The following is a 21844-nucleotide window of genomic DNA, read 5'->3' as shown; positions in this document are numbered from 1 at the left end:
AAAAAAACAACCCAAAACAAATCTTAACATGTCAAGCTCACCTGTGAGTTCGGTGCTCCTGAGCAACCTTTTGAGTCAGCTCCTCCAAGACAGCTTCATCCTGGGTCCAATCCTGTAAAAATATGAAGTAGCATCGAAAACTAGTCATCCAAAGAGAGAGACGACAAAATGCAAGACAGATATTACGAAGGCAGATGTTTCAGGATTGTTTCCTGTTCATGCTCTTCCAGGTAGTTACAGAGAGAATACCTATCACCAACTGCATTGAAAATTCAGAGCACAGGATGCTGAAAATGTGCAAGGAGAACACGAGGGTCTGGGTTTTTTATATCTTTTTTGGGGGGAGAGTAAAAGGATACTGTTAAAATAGGGGTAAGGTGCTTATTATTCCAAAACAGAGAACAGAGTACAGAGCACAGATAAGGAATCTTTTCCTGGACAAGGACCAAACAAGTCTTTAAAAACACTTGGGAAGTCTACAAATTGATATATACCTTTTAAAATAGCCCAAAATAATGCATAGACAATGGAAAACGAAGTCATGGTTATTTTCTGTCCTGAGACCTACAGGTACTCTCTTCGCCATATTAAAAGGCATTGAAAGTTTTGCTACTTCTTCAAATATGTAATAAAACGTACTTTATGCTTGCAACACATTTCTGAGCAGAAATTTTTATCTTCTGCAAATTTAATAATGTGCGGTAGAAACAATTCTGAAATAATTGGGAGCAAGTTAATAAAGGAAGTCTGCTCATAAATTCAAGGCAAAAAAAAGGAAGCTGAAAAACTTTCTTGCAAAACCTCGAAGTTCTTATTTTTATTTTAAAAAGCCTTAAGGCTGCATGTAATGTACTTAAATACACTGCCTGTTTCTTGCTCAATGGGGCCCTCCCTCTGATATTTGCTTCTGCCACAGAAAAATGTGAAAGTGGTAGCACACTAATGAAAAATGGCATGGTACATGCCTATGCACAGCTACACACCTGTGGGGTGTACTGTGTACATAACTTTGTTCTTTTCCCTGCTGAAGAAATGCCATTTGACACACATTGTAGCCTCACAAGATCAAACAGTACAAATGTAGCTGCCCCTCCCTCATTCACCAGCTCACTTCACTACTGAATTTATAGCAACGCTCTCGTTGGAGGCTCTTTCTATGCCTGAGATTCACTCAAATCCTCCCACTTGCTTCAGGACTAGTTTATATCTGCAGCACTTAGCAACTGTCACCGAACTTGCAGTGAAATATTTACTATTACATTACCCACTCTTCCCCAGAAGAGCAAAGACAAGTAGTTAAAGAAATGTCTAGAGAAACAGTTGATTTAAGAGTAGGCTTCTGAAGACTGTAGGAGGCAGACACTTTGCTGATTTTGTTAAATTTAGCAATAGTAGCATGGATGAAAGGCAAGATACCACAAAGAGAGCACATGCAAAACAGAAGAGAGCCGACCACAACACCATGTAGGCAGTTGACTCAAAAACAGAGGTTCTAGGAGACAGGCCCAAAGAGTAAACTGCTGAACCCCATTGAAATTAACCACCTGAAAGCTCATCTAGAGGCCTAAACCCTCCCCTAATTTTTTTCTGAATAGAAACATAATATCAGTATATTGAAAGAACTTTGCAGAAGTTCAATAATTTACAAAGTGACAGCTTGACGACACATTTCTCTGTCTATATTTGCAGCCATCTTCTGTCCCTCTTAGGCTATCATACACGACTCCATAAGCCATCAACTATACGCAAGATCATCAATTACTTATCAATAGATAAAGGCAGCCTACCAAAGAAATTCTGCTCCGCTAAGTCAGGCTAACAGAAGTTTCTTAGTGAAAGGTCAATACTGAAGCCACATTCTAGCTATACAAGGCATATTCAGCGCTCTATACATTCATTAATTCCCTTCTTCCTGCTGACTCTCTTTTTCAGGTGGTATTGAACTCTGTCTACCAGCTCAAAATTGCACGTTCACTTCAAGACACTGTGCAGCTGTCACCTTTTTGGACTTGAGAATGGACTATCTACTGCAGTTCCTGTACAAAGAGCACCGGTAAATGGGATGAAATGCTTCTGGAAGTGCCTTTCTCAAGCCTTCAAGTTACAGTGAGATGAATCATTCTCCCTCTACTGCTCCACTAATTGCAGAGGGAAACCAGATGCCTTAACTTCTAGGCAGCTACACTCAGGGCATGGGAACCCCACCCCACTCCCAATTTTTTTTTTTCCAGTTAGAAAGAATTCCAAAGATCTTTTACATTTTATGAAGCTTACACTCAAGACTTGTGCTGATAGACTTGTTCATCTAAGATAAGGCCAGCCTTAACCTCAGCAGGCTTTTTTTTTTCTCTAATCCATCCTCCCCGAGAGGCTCAATGTCACCGACTGCAAGTGCTCAGCATTTGTCACCAGAGTTTCTAACATCATTAGTGACCTAAAACACTTCCCTCAGCATTCGAATTATTTGCTAGTTTCCAATGTAAATTTAAAACTAATTTACAGCACAGTCCCTGGAGAACATTTTGACAAGACCTGATTCATGCTCCACTTCAGTCTAATAGTCAGTTGATGTAAATTCACATTCTTTTGAGGAAAGGCTGCATGATTTGTCCCGTGACACAACATTTACTACATCAGCAGCCCTCATATCCCCTTGTTAGGCCATGTTACTAATACTGCAGTACTGCTAATATACACCTTTTTAAATAGCTGCAAATTCTGTTTTGATTCAAAGAAGTACATTTCTTTTGTTGACACCTATTCCTAGTGGAGGCTTAACAGGAACTGAAAAAGGGCTACTTTTCCATAGCATATATTCATTCAGATACAATCAAGTATATTGCAGGTTTTGGGGAGCAAAGTTTATTTCCACCATTAATAGTTCAGCACTGGTGCTTTTACTCTGTTATCAACAAAGCCATCTCTGAGGCATGGAGAAATTTTTCATAAAAGACCACAAAAGAGGGGGATAAGGAACTCACCATAGGGAACAAGACATATTCTCGGAGGAAGTCATGAGATTCAAACTGATTATAGTCTCCAAAACCCGCTGGAAAAAACAACACAATTACTCATTTTAGCACTTTCCACACATGTTAAGACCACACTCAACCTTTGCACAGATGCTTGATTTCAAGTGGGTGAGCCCTCTCTGAAGCCACAACCCAGCACAAAGATTTCTGCTTGTACTTCAGCTTTTAACATGGGGGTCTGAAAATAATAGTGTTATTACTAGAGATCAAATAACAGCCAACAAGTAATTTCTCTCTTTTGATCCCTAATATTATGACCATTTGCCATGCTTAACCATCAGGAGTTTGTTTTTCTGTAGCCTTCATGAACTAATACCACCATCTAACGAGGCTGGGATTGCTCAGCGTCTTTAAAAATGGTGCACACTTTTGCTTCTCCAATGTTTCCAACCCTGACCAGGGGAAAAAAAAAAAAATTTAACCTACCTCTGCTACAATGCTACACAATTGTACAAAAGATGCTTAATTTTACAGCCTGGGAGGTTAAAAATCCACCAGCCAATTGTATTAAAAATCATTAACAACCAACATGGTTTGAGGGGGGGAGGGAAGGTCTTATCCTCCTGTAGCCAATATAACAGTACAGGCACTGTGTCAGTTTAACTGACTGCCCCACACCTTTCCACTTGCTTTTCTACTACTTCTACATCTCTTTAAGAGGTACTCATCTTTGGACGTGAGGAAAAATTTCTTTACTGAAAGAGTGGTTAAACATTGGAACAGGCTGCCCAGGGAAGTGGTGGAGTCCCCATCCCTGGAGGTCTTTAAAAGACGTGTAGATGAGGCACTTAGGGACATGGTTTAGTGGGTGGTGGTGTTGGGTCGACGGTTGGACTCGATGATCTTAGAGGTCTTTTCCAACCTCAATGATTCTATGATTCTATGATCTCCATGCTGACATTCACTCATATGTCGGGCTGAGGATTCTTGTCTAAATGTCCTTGAAACCGTGAAGTTTTGAAAGTGCTTCCTAAAGGCTAAACTACATTTAAAAAAAAAAAAAACAAACAAAACAAAGCCCATATTTATCTCTCTCTTAAATACACAACAGCTTATATCAAAAGAGTATCTTGCCAGGAGGTTTTTATTTTATATTAATTGAACTGGATCAAACGCCATCTACAAGATCCTCATATTATAGAAGTTGGAAATTCCCACCATAAATCATATTAGCTAAACATTCTTTCAAAGCTTCTAGACAATTTCACGTATTGCAGGATGCCAAAAATGCAGTTTCATTTTGTTTTCACCTCTGAGTTATGTTTTAACATAAACAGAAAGAAATGAAAATGGACATGAAACAGAGTCTGTAAGTTTAAAAGAAATAAGTATTTCAAATATCTTCGGTTGCATCACATGCAAAGGACAAAGGGAGTAATGCAAGGTCAGGAATAAAGCGAACAAGATTAGGTGCAGCATTCTGATGCAATGGGCTTTGAAACAGATTATGTAGAAAATTCAGAATAAAAGTGATTGCTTCAAATTGACTACAAAGACTGACTCACTCTCAAAGTTAGCAAAAAGCTCCAAAAACACAAGACCATTGAAACATATTCAGTATCTATTGAGCCCTAACTCACACACTGGGAAAACTTCATTTACTTAAATTGCAAGATTCAGTACGGAATCTTATACATACATATTCCTTTATTAATAAAACATTTCAAGATTTGACAGGAAACATTTTTTTCTTCAATTTTTAACCAAGAAATAAGATATTAAAACGGAATTTCTACTGTCCTAAGGAAGATCATATTAGCATCACTCTCCATTGAACTTTAATTTTCAAGAATCAGATCTACATTTTTTCTATTTATATATATACTTCCCCCTTCCCTCTCATCAGGGGGATGCCCAGAGCATGATTGCTGAAACTCTGCCTTAGGTTCTCATAGTCAGTCATGGATGGACTGAAACATACTTTCTCCTCTCCTCCTCAGGCTTCCTTCTCTGCCCATATACATTATGTGATCCCACTTTTATTGATGTCCTTAGGAGGCTCAGAATAAAAATCACATTGTAAGAAGTAGTTTATTATTAATTTATAACTCACGTAACAATTATGGTCATGTGTTCTTTCATACTTCAGATAGCACTATACAGCAAAACGAGTTTTTAATTAAAGGCAAAATTAAAGCTGCTGCTATGCTCTTTGATGCAATTGCATTTCAAGCCAGAGAACGTGAAGCAAATTCATTACTGCAAAGTATTCCGTGGTTGGGATTGTAAGAACTGGAGTTTTGTTCAGATTCACTAACATGGATTTTAGAAATAAGAAAGCTGAACACTGATGCGGTCCATCATTCCCTCCTCGAGGGTGTGAGTGTTTCACCAATGGCAGTCCACCTATGCACTTTTAAATCAATAGAAAACCCAGCTGTTGTGAGGAGGAGTCAGTTAGTTAGTGCCCAGTCAACATATAGAACAAACCAAAAAAGCCAATGTTGGAAAAGGGCTATCAGGTCATGTCACCTTACCTTGCACTGCCAAACCAGCTAGTCGAATTCCCTGCTCCAATGAAGAAAGTAATCGGCCATCAAGAACATCCTTTTTCACTTGTAGGTAATACTGATATCTACAAACAAAAAAAGAGCACAAATTAGAACATCTATATGTTTATACATTTTCTACAGAACAAAAGGCTGCTGAAAGCAAGAAAAACCCACCACAAACAGGTCAGGCAGTTAAACAGGAGCCTGTGCCTGGCTTCAGAATTTCCACATTACTGAAACAAATCAATATGATCCCTACATGTGCAGTGCTTCCAGGTGGATGAAAAGGAAAATAAAAAGTTCTAATTTGTGTTCCCTAGACCACATAGAAGAGGGACATCTGCTGGGATTACCTCCTCCACAAATTTTGCAGAGGTTACTGAAGACCATGCAATCACCAATACAAAAAGAGGCTGTTCCATATTTCTTCTATTGTTTTTGCTCCAGTGTCACCATTTTGATAGAAGAAACAGAATTTTAGCAATATATTTTGGCCTACTGATATAACTTTAACTATGGCCTATATAAAAGTTTTTATAAATTGGCATCTCATCTGTAAGGATGACTTAGACACACAAATCAAGCAAAACCAGCTTCTAATATCATGGACTTGCTGATCCACAGTAAATCACAAGACAAACTATGTTAGTTTTAACCGCAGCGACAGAACTCACACGTTTCACCTTACATCTGCAATAGACTAGATGAGGACAAACAAGAAGCTTTCCACAAAAAGCTTAACAAGTTACTGTCCCCATCCGTGCATCCCTCCCATCCACTGAACGGGACCAGACCCACAGCAGGGCTGGCCAAAGCAGCAGGGATACGTGCCAGTCCCTCCGGCATATCAGGTTAAAGTCCAGTGGAGACAGCTTCGTTAACAGGCCACAACTTCTTATTCTGCAGGCACCAATGCATGCTCCCTGGAGCTACCTGTGTGGCACGGGCAGTAAAACCAGGCAGGGGCAAGACAGGCAGCGGAAGAAATTACAGCCACAATTGCAAGGACACCGTATCGGCCACTGATGTGCCAATAATCAAATACAGTTGAGTTACAGCGATATAATGATCTCACGTCCATCAGCTTAAACTTCTGGTGCAGACATACGTAACCTGTCCCAACTGAGATGAAACAATTCCTTCTCAGCCAACATGCAACAACTCATCAGGTCTGAGCCCAAAGGTAGAGGTACTGTACCAGCGTAGCCACAGTTCATGCGTGCACTCAGCCTCATGCACCCAACCCCCGGACCTGATGATAGTAACTGATGCGCCTGGGTGACCCAAGTTAAGAAACCCCAAAAACCAACAAAGGGGTTTCTCAGGCTGTGACCAGACGTGCCGGTCTGGCTGCAGCTGAACCAGGTTAGGAGGTCACTGCTCCCTTCAGCTGCAAGCCTGCTCACCCCCCTAACACAAAGCGCATCCCCTCAAAATGGCGTGGATTTAAAAAATAATTGCTTGAGATAAACTGGGCTAGAAAGAAATGGTACACAAGCATGCTAGCCAGTCTCAGAGACTGCAACCTCTGCAAGGTGGACAGCAAAGAGCGGTCAGAAAGAGTGGGGGCAGTAAAATCCTAACTGGGCTCGGCTGCAACCAGCGCACCACATCTGACCTTACCTTTGAACATTTGGGAATAGCGAAGAAACTGTTCTGGTCTTGTTTTAATGATTTCAGACGTGTGTGTGTGTAAGTCACCTTCCCAGTACCAATGCAATTAACCTTTCCTTCTTGGAAAGGAGAACCACTGTAACCCATGTAACAGGGACTGCACTGCCTTAACTATACTCAAAAACGTTACCATTTAATTCTGTGCGGAGGCATTAGAAAATACCTACGTGCTTCAAAACCAGCATAACCCAAGCCATGCTTTGAGGGCTATTAATCAAATGCAGCATTTTACATTTTTCTTCAGTTAACTCTTCTCTCAGCAACATGAGATGCAATAACTTGCCACTAGACAGCACCAATGCTCTGACCAGACCCGTACTCTCAAGGCAGCAGGGTGTTTAGAAGCTACAAGCACAGCAGGGCAGAGAAATCCTCTCAGGGAAGGCCTCTCCACATATTCTTCACATCTAAGAAGTTCCCTTCGGAATTCACAATTTTTGCGTGCGCTTAAAAGGTAATTGTTGGGTTACTGGTTTTAGGCTTCCTCTTCCCCTCTCTCCCCTACAAAAGGCAGAACATCATCTTCAAACAGGAAAAATATGATCTCATTTAAAATGCTTAGATTTGGCTTTCACACAGCCTAATGAAGATTAAAACTTCAGGGGATTTTGAAATTTGATTGAGAGAGACAGTGTAAAAAGCATACGGCTTCTCAGCTTGAGCCCTGTGCTTCAGCCCCAGGTTTCACACTTGCTCGGTCCAAGAGACAAATCAGCTTGTTTCCACTTCTTTGCAATGACTAAATCCCAATTCTGAAAATACGCACACTTTCATACAAGCTTGACATAAGCTGCTTTATCAAGTATGCAGGTGAGCAAGTGTTTGCTGAATCTGGTCTTTGAGACTTGTAATCCCAAAAGCAGGCTATTTATGTCAATGCTACATATACATGCATGAGTTACATATTCTAGTCTGACAGAACAAAAGTAAAATCCACATCTGCCATAAAGTTAGAGCTATTGTTAAAACAAACACAAAGTTAAGAGACTACATGGAAGTCAAAACAATGTAAAATCTTATAGTGACATCCTAGCTCTACAGAAGTCAAGAATGTCACCAGCTTTAGCGGAGCTATGATTCCAACCACAGTGCCCACAAAACTAAAGATAAACCATAGAAAGGATTATTTAGGTAAGCATCGTCAAAAATATGATGTCAATGCAGTTACTGTAGTACCAAATATTACAACCAAGACTTTCAAAAGAAACAGTGATGTGGGGTTTTAGTTGCTATTTTAGTTGCCAATACTTTAGAAAAATTGTCAGCACCCACTTTACAAGAAAGATGCCCATTTACAGGTGTTTCACCCTGATTGTCAGAAACAGGTCACATTTGAACATCTTAATAGGAATATTCTACAATATTATGGTACAGCATTGCATTTACTAACACTGTAGTAGAATAAAAGTTTAGGATTTATTATATATTGTAGATTGACATGCAGTAAGAGTTTAAAAGACATGTATAATTAGCTCTCTGACATTAACTAGTGTATCCATCAGGAAAAACCTCATGGAGAAAGTTGTCACCTTTCACAGGCAAACGTACTGCAAAGCAATCACCTGCTATGGCTCTGACACCTTTTTCAATGGAAGTGCCAAGATAAACTGAAGAAGATTGAGGCAGAAACCTATGGTCTGTACCAGCTTCATCTTTACTCCTGGACTGACAGTGACAAGGGTCACCCACCTAAGGTGTCCCCTGACATCTCCTTTCATTGTGGCCACATACGGCATGAACTGGGACATCTCCTTTCACAAGGCACGAACTGGAGTGGCTAATTCCACTGTCAAGAAAGAGGAGGAGCATGCCCTGGAGGAAGCTCTGCTAGAAGGCTCCAATAGCTCTACCAGCCACAGATTCATGGCTCAGCCGTGCTGCAAAACTGTGGTCAGGCTCTCTGCCCAGCCAAAGGAGAGGAGAAATTGGCCCATATTCTGCCAGAGATTTGAGGCTCCTCCATCTGAAATTACGTTAAATGCTGTTATTATGTCACTATGCTAGCTGAGACTGCTCTTTGTTCGCTTGGATTGCAAAAGTAGATCTATAATTTGAGGGAAATCAAACATTTTAAAAATGATTCCACTATAGATTCACTGAGGAAAGCTGTTCCAAAACAGCAGATAAAAACATGCATTTCATAAGCCTCCTATTAGGTGGTTTAGTTGGGAAAGCATATGGAAACTGAACAAAAGAGAAGTTTGCAATCTGCACCCCCAAATAATAAAAGGCAAAAAATTCAAAATTAAGACTTACAAAGCTTTAATCATAGAGCCATTCTGGCATACTAGGGGAGTGCAGGGCAGAAGAGACACCACCATAGTCAAGTGGACTGAGAGCTGAAATCTCTCACCTTCATTGCTCATTTTAGGTTAAACATTTTTAGCAGAGCCATTGTGTATTCAATATAATAAAGACTACTACAGTTTGCCAGCCTGTAGCTAATTCCAAGGGGAATGGGGGTAGACAAGTCTGAACAAAGCCATAATTATAAGGATATCATTTCCCACAACTCTATTTAGCCAACACAGAAAACATTAAAAGTATATTTGCATCTATTGCATCAAAAAGCACACTTTTTATAAAGTAAATAAGCTGCAAGTGGACAACTATGAGACAACATCTGAACTCCAGAATCAACATCTGCATTTTAGCAATCCATACTACATCAGAGGGGGAAAAAAACCCCAAATAGTATTAGTAAGCAGGAGATAAGGGTACTGGTTTAAATTTAATTGCAACACCCAGATTCAGACTCGGCCACAGCTGCGTAAATGTAGAGAAACTCCATTTGCCCATACAATTCTGCATAGACCTCTCAAGATCAGGATTTGTGTTTGTTCTCCAATCACTTCAAAAAAAGAATGTGGGTGTTTTTATAGTGTCACTGAATTCACTGTACCCTTCCATCACCACTGTTCATCTGATGTATAACCTCTGTTGCTGTTTTATATGTGCAGAAAATAACTCAATTAATTTTACTGACTTCCATTCTCTTCAACAACCAATGCTTCAGATACCACAATCCACACAGAACCTGGCCTGATCAATACTGGAAGTAAGATCTTTGTAGAGAAATTAAAGGATGGTTTACAAAAGTAAGAATATGGGTTAGTTTTGCAGAGTAATGGCACTGGTGTACTGCATCTTCACAATTTTCCTACTAGTGACTTCCACAAAGAACCACAAGGCAAACACTTCATTAATAGTTAATATTATCAGACCTGATAGCCTTAGTAATCAAGCAGCATCTAACTCTGCTAGGAAATGTACAAGAACAGAACAAAAAATGCTTATTGCCCCAGGGATTTACAATCTAAATATATATTTCATACACATACATATATCTATACGTTTATACAAAAAGGTGACAGGATCGAGGTAATAAGGATTAATACTGTTTGAATGTTGTATTAGGATCAGTCTGGATTTTTGTTATTTTTCCCTGGTTTTACTTTCCTTCTCTGTATATCAGGGACAGGAAGGGTTTGGAATATACACATTATCTCTAGTGCAGCAGGAAACACTTTAAAAAAATTTTTTTTTTTTTTTTTTTAATGAGTCAGTGTGTATTTCTGGAAATTTCAAGCCAGTATGAATAAACACATTACAGTTTCAATACCAATAAATATTGAACTTGAGTGTATCTGAAAACACACAAAGCACTACAAAACATGTATTAGTTACCCATGAGGTACAATTCCTTTAAAATCGTTTCTAATGATGCAATTACTGGCATGACTAACTTTTTATAACTCATTAGGTACCTTTTTGGCGTCAAGCCTATCTATTGTATAACTGCATAGCTATGTAGTTTAACTTCTTCTCTGGAGGAGAACTGCTTTACCATTTCATATCTCCAAAATAAGAAGTCTTTAAGACTCAAAGGAGAAACAGATTAGCCCACAAGTGTTTTAGCTCAAGACCTTCAGCTCTTTTCCAACTTCAAAAAAAAATTGCAATTAGAGTACAATATGATCTTCTAAAATTAGGAACACAATGAAAGTCTCACTGAATCACAACAACAGTCCAACTCAGCTCATTTGGGTTTATCTTAGTATGGTGATATACTTCTGAGCAGAGACGCTGCAATGTACACTTATGCAATAATCTGCCCACAGGGGAAGCAGTTTCTCTAGAACAGAGGCCTTTTATCATTTACTAAAATTATTTTAAGCATTAGCTTTGATATTGATGTGTCTATTGTTCATCTCGCACCTTAAAATCTGCCATGATCTTGGCTTTGATACTATTTAGCAACAGGATTCCACCGATACCCATATGCTACGTTTTAAAGAGAAACCCATTTTTTATTTTAAACACAGGGTCTTTCATATTTTCTCAGCATTTGAGTTAGATGAGCCAATGACTCAGCTATTCAGTGGGCAATCAAAGGAACTAACTGATAATGACCAACAGGTTATCTTTATTTATTACATATTTGAGACAATCATAATAATACTTAACTCTTACTCGTTGCTTTTCTGAGAAAAACATGCTTTAAGTAGTATTAATGATCATTAGCCTAATTTTACAAATAGAGTACCTGAGGCACATGGCTGGTGAAGTTACTCATGTAAACTTGGGCAGGAAACCAAGGCAGATTTGGGAGATCCAGGTTTTGTTCCAAAGTCTGAATCCAGAGTACTACTTACTGGATGCTGCTTATTTCATGTGGGTCACTCAATACACTGCAACAAAACTGACTGCAAACTTGGACTGGATTTTATGGACTGGCAAGAAAGAAAGGCAGGCAGGCAGACAAGACTGGTCTTTTCAGATACAACGTTCAGTATATTGGCAAAGATGGTGTTATGATTTCTGGGCTTGAGCATGCCGAAACACATTTTAGATGCAAGGATTCAATCAGCACATCTTAATCTAAAGGCACTTTAAAAAAAAGAGGTACATACATTGATGATGTCATTGTCAGTAACACAGTGCTAAGGCCTTGTCTTTGCTCTTGTAAAAAACGTAGATGGTGTTGATAAACAGAACATCTCCCGCTCGCACCTCTGGAATTTCATCAACTTCTCTCCCAGCGAAACTCTGATGTTTTGCAGTACTAGACAATAGCCATTTATCTGGGATTTGTGGTAGAATATAAAAAGCAACAGCTGTGCTTCCACTACTAAAGAGTAATATTTTTGGAAGGGTATTATTGAGAACAAGTCTACCACACCCTGTCACAGACCTTCAGAAAGATCAGCAGATTTGCCAGAAAAGAAAAGGGAAGGAGGCGAAAGAGCCTTTGTCACACATGCAGGAGGAAATTCCTTCAGAAGCTCAAACTGTCGTAACAGTCTATAGGGTAGGAACTCCTTGATCGTAACAACCTTATAAGGTAGGTCAAGGTTAGCTTCAGGTAACTGAGAAATGAGATTGTTCAAAAGCAGCATCCAACTGTCTACATCCTGGTTTCCTCCAGCAGCTGGATGGAAAACATGACTGAAACTAAAAATAAAATACATGGAAAGATTTGTGTCATTCCTTTTCCCCTTCCTAATGAGACAGAACAATGCTGGGTTAGCATCATTTTCACACGTAGGTCTGAAAAAGGAGGACAGATCAAAACAGTTCATATCACCTACTTCCACATCGCTCAATCTCTCTCTAAAAGCAACAGTTTATAGCTGAACGGGAGAAAAGGGGATTTGGCTAAAACAGGCTAATTTCACAGTGACGGTCACTTTCCATTTGTTTTGATATACAAATAATACACAGCCTCAATGGCTGGCTTGCTCTATGAGCTGCAATGAAGCACACAATGAAAGGTAAGCTACCACAGCTGACCAGTGAAGTTCCTACCAAAGACCAATGTCTTCCAGCTATACAGTCAATGCCTGGCTAAGGATACTAGAACAGGAAAACCTTTGCGCACCTAAAAACAGTCTGATGAGAATTTTGCACTGCCTTAGTTGTTGTTTACCACCTCTATTTCAGCAGTTTACTACTGAAAGGTTGTTCGTTCACATGCATTCCCCAAAAGACAGTCTATTAAAATTTCAGATCTCCGCCTCCACCAATTCTTTACACAGCTGGCAGATGATTTCAAATGTAAATGCAAAGTATGAGCATTTTAGGAGCAATAAGCTTTTTTCCTAGCGTGAATCAGTCAATGAAGTCAAATTTCTGCAGCAAAATTGAGCATTCAAAAAAGAATTGCAAACGGACACGGGACTGTTTAGGAAGGTAACACAGGCTTTATAACCTCTCACATATAAGCAGCTGCTTCCAGTATAGCCTGGCATCGAAGTGTTGCGGCTCTTTGGTGTCCAGTGTTAAATGGACGGCTAGTGAAACCCTTAGCAGTTAGACACGAGGTAACAGCATCACACGGCATTCTCACTGGCAGCAAAAGACTGAGCCTGGATTGTAAAGAAGTGCTCTGCGAGTGTTTTTCTTTTCCTGCCATTTCTGATGGGCCACAAGCACGGACATGCACCCAGGCCTTGTTGCGGCCTGCAGACATGACACAAGCCTTCCAAAACACGCACTCCTTCTGCGAGAGGCTTAGCCAGCAGATGCAGCTTTACAGTATCCACCAATTTCTCTATATTTAAAAAGGAACCCCCCAACCACAACAGGTCCATCCTCTCTACTTGTACTTTTTGTTAGGAGCGTATTATACTTTTTGGATACTCCAAGTAAACCCACAAACACAAAGTTAAACCTTAAATAAAAGGGCCAGTAATGGCATGCTTTAGCAAGAAAGGAAGGCATGCCACAACCTGATCCTGATTTTCTGCCCTTGAACTCTTGAATTAATTATAACAAATTACAGGGAGCCCCACTACAATTTATAAGCACAATAAACTCCCTTACAACCACCTATAATTTTATCAGAGTTAATCCAAATACCTAAAGAATTATACAGCACAAAACCCCAACATGCCTTTTAGAGTAAAAACAAAAATGGGGGAAGCCATATTCTCTTGTCTTCGGAGCCCTCTCTCTCAGCAAAGGCCACGCTTGGTCTCTGCAAGCTGGAGTCCAGCAAAGCCAGACCCTGGTGACACCACCGTAGCATTCATCCTTAGAAAGGCTGGAGTGGGATTGCAAAAGTAAAGCTAAACAATCAAAACCATATAATGCGAAGAAATCTGTATTTTAGCGTTTTCAGCTGAAAAACAACATTCAATGCAAGCATAAATATTACACAGAAACACTAGAATAAAACATTTGGGAATGAAGAGTTTGTTAGCCACACGTCTTTGAAAAAAGCCATGTATCTATCTGGTTTGGGTTTTAAGCACATGCTAAAAGTGTTATTGTTCAACATGGCAGTCCGATTGACTTCAGACTACTCACACAGCTAAGCTTAAATACATGCTCAACTATGCACTCATGTCTCCTGAACTGAGCAAAACACTTGCATTTGGCTACAGAGATCCAAAGGTTACAATATAGAAGACTATTTTTTTCTTATTAGCTTCACTTTCTTTTTTGATCATAAAAAAAAAAAAGTAGAACTGAGTCAGGTAGGTGAATTGCAGCAACGCCACATACTGCTTTTCATCCATACATCTTAAATGCTGTAGAGGAAGATCAGCATTCTCATTCTCCCACCCTATCGCCAAAAAAACCCCAAAAAATTCACAGTGAGAAAACAGTGGCCTGAGAAAGGATGCAACTTCCCATAACGGTGGTAACACTGGAACTAAACCCAGATCACCTCTTCATCAGTAGGGTCCACAGGTCAAATAGATATCAAAGCCTATGAGAAAAATCCCTCTTACTAAACTTCCTTCAGCTTTTTTGTGCAGTCTGCAAGAAAAAAAAAACAAACCAGTACTCAACAGGGGGTTTTTTTGAGTGCAAATCCACAAGGTCTCACACAACTGCTGCCTCCACCTTCACCTTCCTACTAACGCAGTCTCCCCCATTTCCATACAGGGTCCCAGGGCTCTTTCTCCTCACCCTGGGCTGTGTGTGCCAGAGGCAGCTATTGCTCTGGTGCGGGACTCTGTGAGTTGCCAGGGCTTTTGCGTGCAAAGCCACCGTCTGGCTCAACAGCAAAATCAGAGGGACAACAGTGCAGAGTACCACTTTGTATCACTCTGCAGAGCAGTTCTACTAGCCATCAACCCTCCTTTGCTGCATGACACAAAACATGGGCTCCAACTACGAATAGGAGCTCCAACCACATATAGGCTCCACCTATATATAGGTGCTCAATAATATGATATGGCACGCAGCCTACGTGTTATTTCGCACTTAATTAGTCACATCCTCAAAACATCGGGTCCCACGCACAGAGAGCAAGTCACGCCTCCAAATTCTTAGATGGCATACAAGTAATGGCAGCTGTGAAGATCCATCCTCACAAAGATGCAAAAATGAAAAGATGAGCCATGGCTATGTATGCTGAAGACTACTAAACCTCACGGGGAAGAGGAGCACAAAAAACCCTGTTGGTCTTTCCTGATTCGGAACCAGGGAAGGTTTCAGCAAAAATGAGATTAGACCCCAAAAAGTTAATAATAGCTTAGATTTACTTCCTTCACTCATATGTGTTGACTCAGTTCAAAATACGCTGTTCCCTGCCCTGAAAAGAAAACGCAGCTAACCTTCAAGCTGTCTCCACTGTGGGAAAAAGGTGGTTTAAGTTACATATGGAAGCAATATGAGTCAACAGTTTGAAAATTCTCCTGGTAGCCAGCCAGATTAATGGCCAAGCAGGTTAGAATATCATGCTAAAAAAATGTGGTGAGTTAACTAGAACATATGTATACTCTAGCTCATACTCTGCAACACTGAAAATAAATAGATAACTCTTTTTAAAAATCGGGCTAAGTACAGGCATAACTCTAAACTATTCTTTGGACACAAAACAAACGTGAAGAGTTCTGATTGCCCTGTGCTCCCCCCCTCCATTATGCCAGTTGGAGTAACAAAACATATTGTATATAGCCCATAAACCCTGTCTCATTTTTCAATATATATTTTAAATATTCTCCTCCAGTAGGGCTCTAAACTCTGGAATGACATAAGTCCACCAGCCTTTTCTGGTTAAATGCACAATGTGCACTGCTGCGCACTGATGAAAAAGTTGAACAGAGTAAACACATATACCAGTGAACAACCAGTATGCAATATGTAAGCATCCAGAAGCACATCACAAAATGATTGGTTTGTGGGTGCAGAGCAGCATGCAAGTGTATTCAGTTGTTTATTCAAAGAGCAAGTGAACACATTCAAACTTACAGAATGTGTGCTTAACCTGAACTTAAAAAAAAAAAAAAATGCTCCGGTAGCCTACAGTGAAACCTTGTTCACGAATTTAAGGAACTCATTAAAAAAAACCCTATCAGTAAAACCTTTGGGTAGTATCCCAACCTCACATCACCAACATCCGAGAAAGCTCTATTGATTTAGTGGAATTTTACCTTGTAGGGAGCTAAAATCCAGTCCATTCACTACTGCCTTTTACAGTAATCTGTCCTGGTAATAAGAAAACACTGCTTGAAATGTGACACAATGAAGTTGCCACCTATCTATAGGCCGTCAGTACAAGAGCTCATATTCCTGTTGAAGCACCTACGCTCACTTTCAGCAGAAAACAGGAAAACTCGGGTTGCTTCCACCTCCCGAAGAGCTTGGTGACCCTAGTGTTTTCACAGGAATTGTTGAAAACAGTCACCCCATGCATCAGTAAATCATGCAATGAAACCATGGCCCAGGAAGTTTGACGTCCCAGTGAACGCAACCCTGCAAAAGTGAACACAGCTCTGATAACAACAGGATGTTGCCAGAGAAATATGTGAATCAGTGCCCTGTTGGGTGGGTAAAGTAGATCCATTTCATGAAATGAATAATTATTCTTTGTAAAAGCTTCAAAAACAGCTGAAGATATCAAGTGCAAAAGCAGCTGCCAAAGATAAAACAGTGAACCAGTAAACATCTCACTGCACAGGAATCTGCCATCTTCCGACACTGAGATTTCTGCCAAATTCTTGTTGAGATTTTCAGCTGCATAAGGGCCTCCACACAAATGCTTCTTTTAAACACATTCAGAGACAGCAGGATTGTACTGCCATCCAATTGCAGCTCCAGCAAGGCAAAAAAATATTAAAGGTACTCAGCTGCCTGAAAAAGGGTATGTTTAGAACTAGTTTTTGTAGTTTGTCTGTCAGCTATAAGAGAAGGGAAAAAGTTTGCTCCAGCCTGCAGTACAACCACCAAAATTCAATAAATTTAATTGAAGACTGGCAGTGCTACTGTAACCAAGATTTCCACTGCCTACTGAATTGTCAAAATTTAAAAAGCAGTTAGAAACCCCAAAAGCACAGGTCTGTTTGCTCACAGGTTGCTGCTACTGGCTTGACCCTCTTTCTGACACTGTAGCCAAATTTCAGACATCTACCTGGGACTTCTAAATAGAAGACCAGCGAGCCTCAGTTCCCTTTTCAAAACATGCAGTAGAAAAGAGAGAATGAATCACCTGCAGAAAGTGATGCACAACAGAGGAATCCTGAATCATGCTGTGGTAATGCCCATTTCTTCTCACTGATTACACAGGAAGTCTAGAGCAACCTTCATTCTTGAAGCTTCATCAGGCGAAACTACATGACTGAGGTAGGATCGATCTGTGTCATGAAGACTTTAAGTAGCATAGCCCATAGCAGCCTGCGCTTCCCCAAGGAGAAACCACTAGTCACTGCTACTGCATCACGTGGGAAGATAAACAGGAGAATACTAGCCCCAATCTAGGTAACACATTCATCTGTCAAAACCAGTGCCTTAAACTACACCGGGAGACAAGTCAGAAGCAGCATACCAATCTATGAGGTACACCATAATATTCACTGTGTACGCAGTGCTCCTTAATGAATGGGCAACCTCATTCTGCAATGATATACATTGCTACTACACCTTAAGGGGAAAAAAAAAAGGCAGTCAAGCACTTTGCAATAGTCTAAATGACAAAGGCAGCGAGCGGCACAGTTCATAGATTAGAAGAGGAATGATCCTTTTCCTCTTCATTTGAGGAGATGCATAAAGGCTGATGGGCACTTCTTTGAGTCAAGCAGCTAGGGATGACAACTGTCTTCCATTTTTCCACTTTTCTTATCCTTTTCTCCTGTAAACCAAAAAATTGAAGAGAACATCTTTTTTTTCTAGGGAAAGCAAAATCACTCCATGACAGTAACTGTCTCTATAGCTATCATACTAAAATTTCACAGAAGAGGAAGAGAAGAGTCATTATGTATTCAGTAATTTTCAGAGTAACTCTCAAACTCCTCACTGTTAGCCACAAGTGAGAAATTAGAAATAGAGATTTGCTGAAATAACTTGCTCCTTTCTTCTGCCTAAAAATTTGACAAACAGATTTATAAACATGCACCATGCCTTCTCCCAAAAAAGCTTTCCTTAATAAGACCCTAATGTAACAGGCCAGAACTAAGCTCTGAAAAGTTGGGCAGAGCCTTCGTAGGGCAAACGCAAGCGAAGTGGATGATAAGCTGTTCCTCTTTCATAAGTAACCAAACATCATTCGGCCTTTACTTTGAAACTCTCTCATTTTATGCAAATGTTCTTTCTAGTTTATGGGCAACAAGAGTTTATTTTCTTTTTCTCTTTCTTCTCCTCAATTAAGGAAGCAAAAGGAAACAGTTCTAGTACCAGCATGTCACTTGTTTGATACTAGAACTCCATAGGCTTGTTTATTTTCATAAAAGTGTATTAAAATATGGGCTATTTTTAGGCTAGCAAATTACTTCTTGTGTCTCTTCCATGTTGCTACAAACGAAGTCCTCTGCTCTGTGCAACCTACCAGTTCAGAGGGATGCCTGTATATACAACATTTATACTGACGTAATGTAACAGCACACCCACAAAACTGAACTGCGTCCACTATCACACAAGTGCTTCCAGACCCCAAATATTCTTACCTGTGGCCAAACCCAATGGGAGACACGACTAACACCACCTAGCAGCTCAGAATCAAGCCCTTTGATGCAGTTTGAGACCACTGGAAACACTGAAAAGACAATGTAACAGATGCCCTGAAACGCTGCCAGTTTTCCAGCCCATAGTAGCATTCCCATTTGGAAACAATATTGTCCTTACAAATTTTTTAAATGTAACTGCTGCATAGCAAAGCCAAGGAACGACATTCCTCCTGCCTCTGCTTCTGTTTCATTTTTTAAGGTACAGGAAAACCTCATTAACTACTGTAATCTCTTCTCAGTGCTCTTCCTGATGACAGTAGTAAATGAAACAACGAGAAAAGAGATTTTTAAAAAGGTATCTTAGCTTTAAAGAAGTTTACTCTTGGCATATGGGCAGCAAGAAATAAAAAGCTACTTCACCCCCAAATTTAGGGACAGTTAATTTAGTTCAAATTACCTTTTCTCTTCGTGCAATGCAGAATATCATGACGTCTAAACGAAAAGAGCAATTCTGCCTTACAGGAAAGGAAAAAATCCTTCTACTTGCTTTTAGTTGTGTCTGTCTGGTTCAAAAAGACAATACACTAACAACCTTCAGGGAACAAAATCCACCAGAACTGATCCTATTGAGAGTCAGTCCAACAGCCACCACAGCAGAAACTTCTTCACTAAGTTTACAGAAACCTCTCGACTGAAGCTCAGTCTTTGCTTCAGAGAGAAGGCAATGAAGGCAGCAGGAAACCCCCTGCCCACCGTGGTGAGGGCAGAGTGCTCCCGTCTGTCAGGAAACGCTCAACTTGAATTTCAAGTCTACCAAATATTATTTCTGTTTAGAAATGAAACTATAATAAAACAAAGTCTGGTTTTTGTTTGTCATTTTGTATGTCATTCCCTACATCCTATCTTAAGCCTGACAGTCCTTGAGAGTAAATACCTAGCTGAAGGTCTCTTGTAGAGTCTTCAAGTGTGAGTAAATCTAGCTGGGCCATGTTGTTAAATACAACTTCTTCTGACAAATCCCCTAGGTGTGTACGCAGACGCTTACTATCCATATGCTCATCCTCTCACCTTAAGACAGTCTGCAGTTCAAAGAAAGCAGGACGCAACTTTCCACTTCATTCCAAAAAGTAAGCAAACTGCAGTTTTCATGAGCTTGTTCTACTGCCAATTACAGCAAGATTTAAAATCACTTTTCAGCACTATTTAAGATAACCTGTTACAAACACAAAACAAGAATGGGGGACATGTTCAGATCATACAAGCAGACTTTCAACTGGTTTTCCATAAAGACACACACACGAAATGGGTACTGTTAACAATACAGCTAAGACTATGCAACCATATGTGTGTGCAGCACTGGGAAATCTAACAGGGGAAAGCCAAGGGCCAAGAAGGACAGGATTTAAATAGAAGAGAACTGATGCTCCAGGTTATCCCAGTGATCCACATAACACAAGCATTTATTGCCAACAGCGGTGAGGACAGCTTCCTCACAGGCTGAGAAGCAAAAAGCAGTAGGTGTGACTCATCCAAACATGCAGCTTCGTACACAAAGCAAGCTCTTCACTAATAAAAAAAGGCGGCCAGATTTCTAGCCTCAGCACCATTTCAACTGTCAGCTATCACAGAACAAACGTATAGGCCACTCAAAGGTTTTCGCTTCCTCGCAGAAAGGCAGAAGACTCTCTCTCCTGCATCAGAAGTTGGTTAGACATCCAAAGCAAGTTTCAAAATCCTTCATTTATTTCCTTCTCTTTAAGGATCATAAAATGTCCCAAGTACCAGGTTCAAACAGTCTCATGGACCTTCAGCTCTTCTTTCTGGAATTAAGGTTCAATCCTGACTGTCCTATGCAATTCAAGACACGTTTTTAACATGGTGGTTTGCAACCGTGTCCTAATCATAAACAGTTGCTTCCTCTGGTGACCAGGAATAGGACACGAGGAAATGGAATGAAGCTGCGTCAGGGGAAGTTCAGATTGGACATTAGGAAAAGGTTCTTCACTGAGAGGGCGGTCGGTCACTGGAACAGGCTCCCCAGGGAAGCGGTCACAGCACCAAGCCTCTCAGAGTTCAAGGAGCATCTGGACAACGCTCTTAGTTATATGATTTCATTTTAGGTAGTCCTGTGTGGAGCAGGGAGTTGGACTCAATGATCCTTATGGGTCCCTTCCAACTTGAGGTATTTTACAATTCTATGATTCCTCCTCTGTCCTGCTGCACATACCTGCATTTTCTATCCATCTGGCTCCCTCTGCACTTCTGAAACGGATGCACAATTAATGAACTGTCGTCTCTGAAGTTTCATGGGCCATGAATCTAGTCCCCCTCAAAGCCATGCTATTATTGAAGAATGATACTTCTTTATTTGGTAAAGCTAGGTGCTCTTTTTCCTTCTGGTTTTTGGAAGCTATAGAGTACTTGGAGTCATACCTCTCATGCCTTTATTTCCTTGCTGTGTTACCAATCTAGTTTGAGTTTTGTTTTGAACATCAAAAAAAATCCCAGACTGAAATTCATATCATTACCTCATTTCAAGAGCTGCAAAGTTTAAGGAAAATCCTAACATACTCAATAAAAATCACAAGCATAGACAATAAAATTGTTACATCATTCTACCCAGGTGCAGAATTTTTCCAAAAAATCTGAATCGTTTCTGGTTCCCAACTATGGTAAAAGCCATCCACATTCCTCACCCCCCAGCAGGAGTCAGCAAGAGCTGCTCAGCGTTCAATGCAAGCTCAGGCCACCC

The 21844-nt window shown here is 40.2% G+C and overlaps 1 protein-coding gene across 1 annotated transcript in view; it reads right to left on the bottom strand.

Annotated features, from left to right (window-relative positions):
• Positions 1 to 21844, bottom strand: part of PTPN14 (protein tyrosine phosphatase, non-receptor type 14) — a 117999-nt gene that overhangs the window by 33342 nt on the left and 62813 nt on the right. Inside the window, exons 4-6 of the mRNA XM_009279580.1 lie at positions 5510 to 5607; positions 2982 to 3049; positions 42 to 112 (exon numbers count right to left, since the gene is read on the bottom strand). Of these exons, the coding sequence (XP_009277855.1) occupies positions 42 to 112; positions 2982 to 3049; positions 5510 to 5607 (237 nt within the window). The remainder of the gene's footprint in view (positions 1 to 41; positions 113 to 2981; positions 3050 to 5509; positions 5608 to 21844) is intronic.

This window comes from Aptenodytes forsteri, unplaced genomic scaffold (assembly GCF_000699145.1).
Source record: "Aptenodytes forsteri isolate BGI_AS27 unplaced genomic scaffold, ASM69914v1 Scaffold195, whole genome shotgun sequence".
NCBI lineage: Eukaryota > Metazoa > Chordata > Aves > Sphenisciformes > Spheniscidae > Aptenodytes > Aptenodytes forsteri.
The sequence above is the reverse complement of the archived record's forward strand: the minus strand, read 5'-3'. Positions and strand labels throughout refer to the sequence as shown.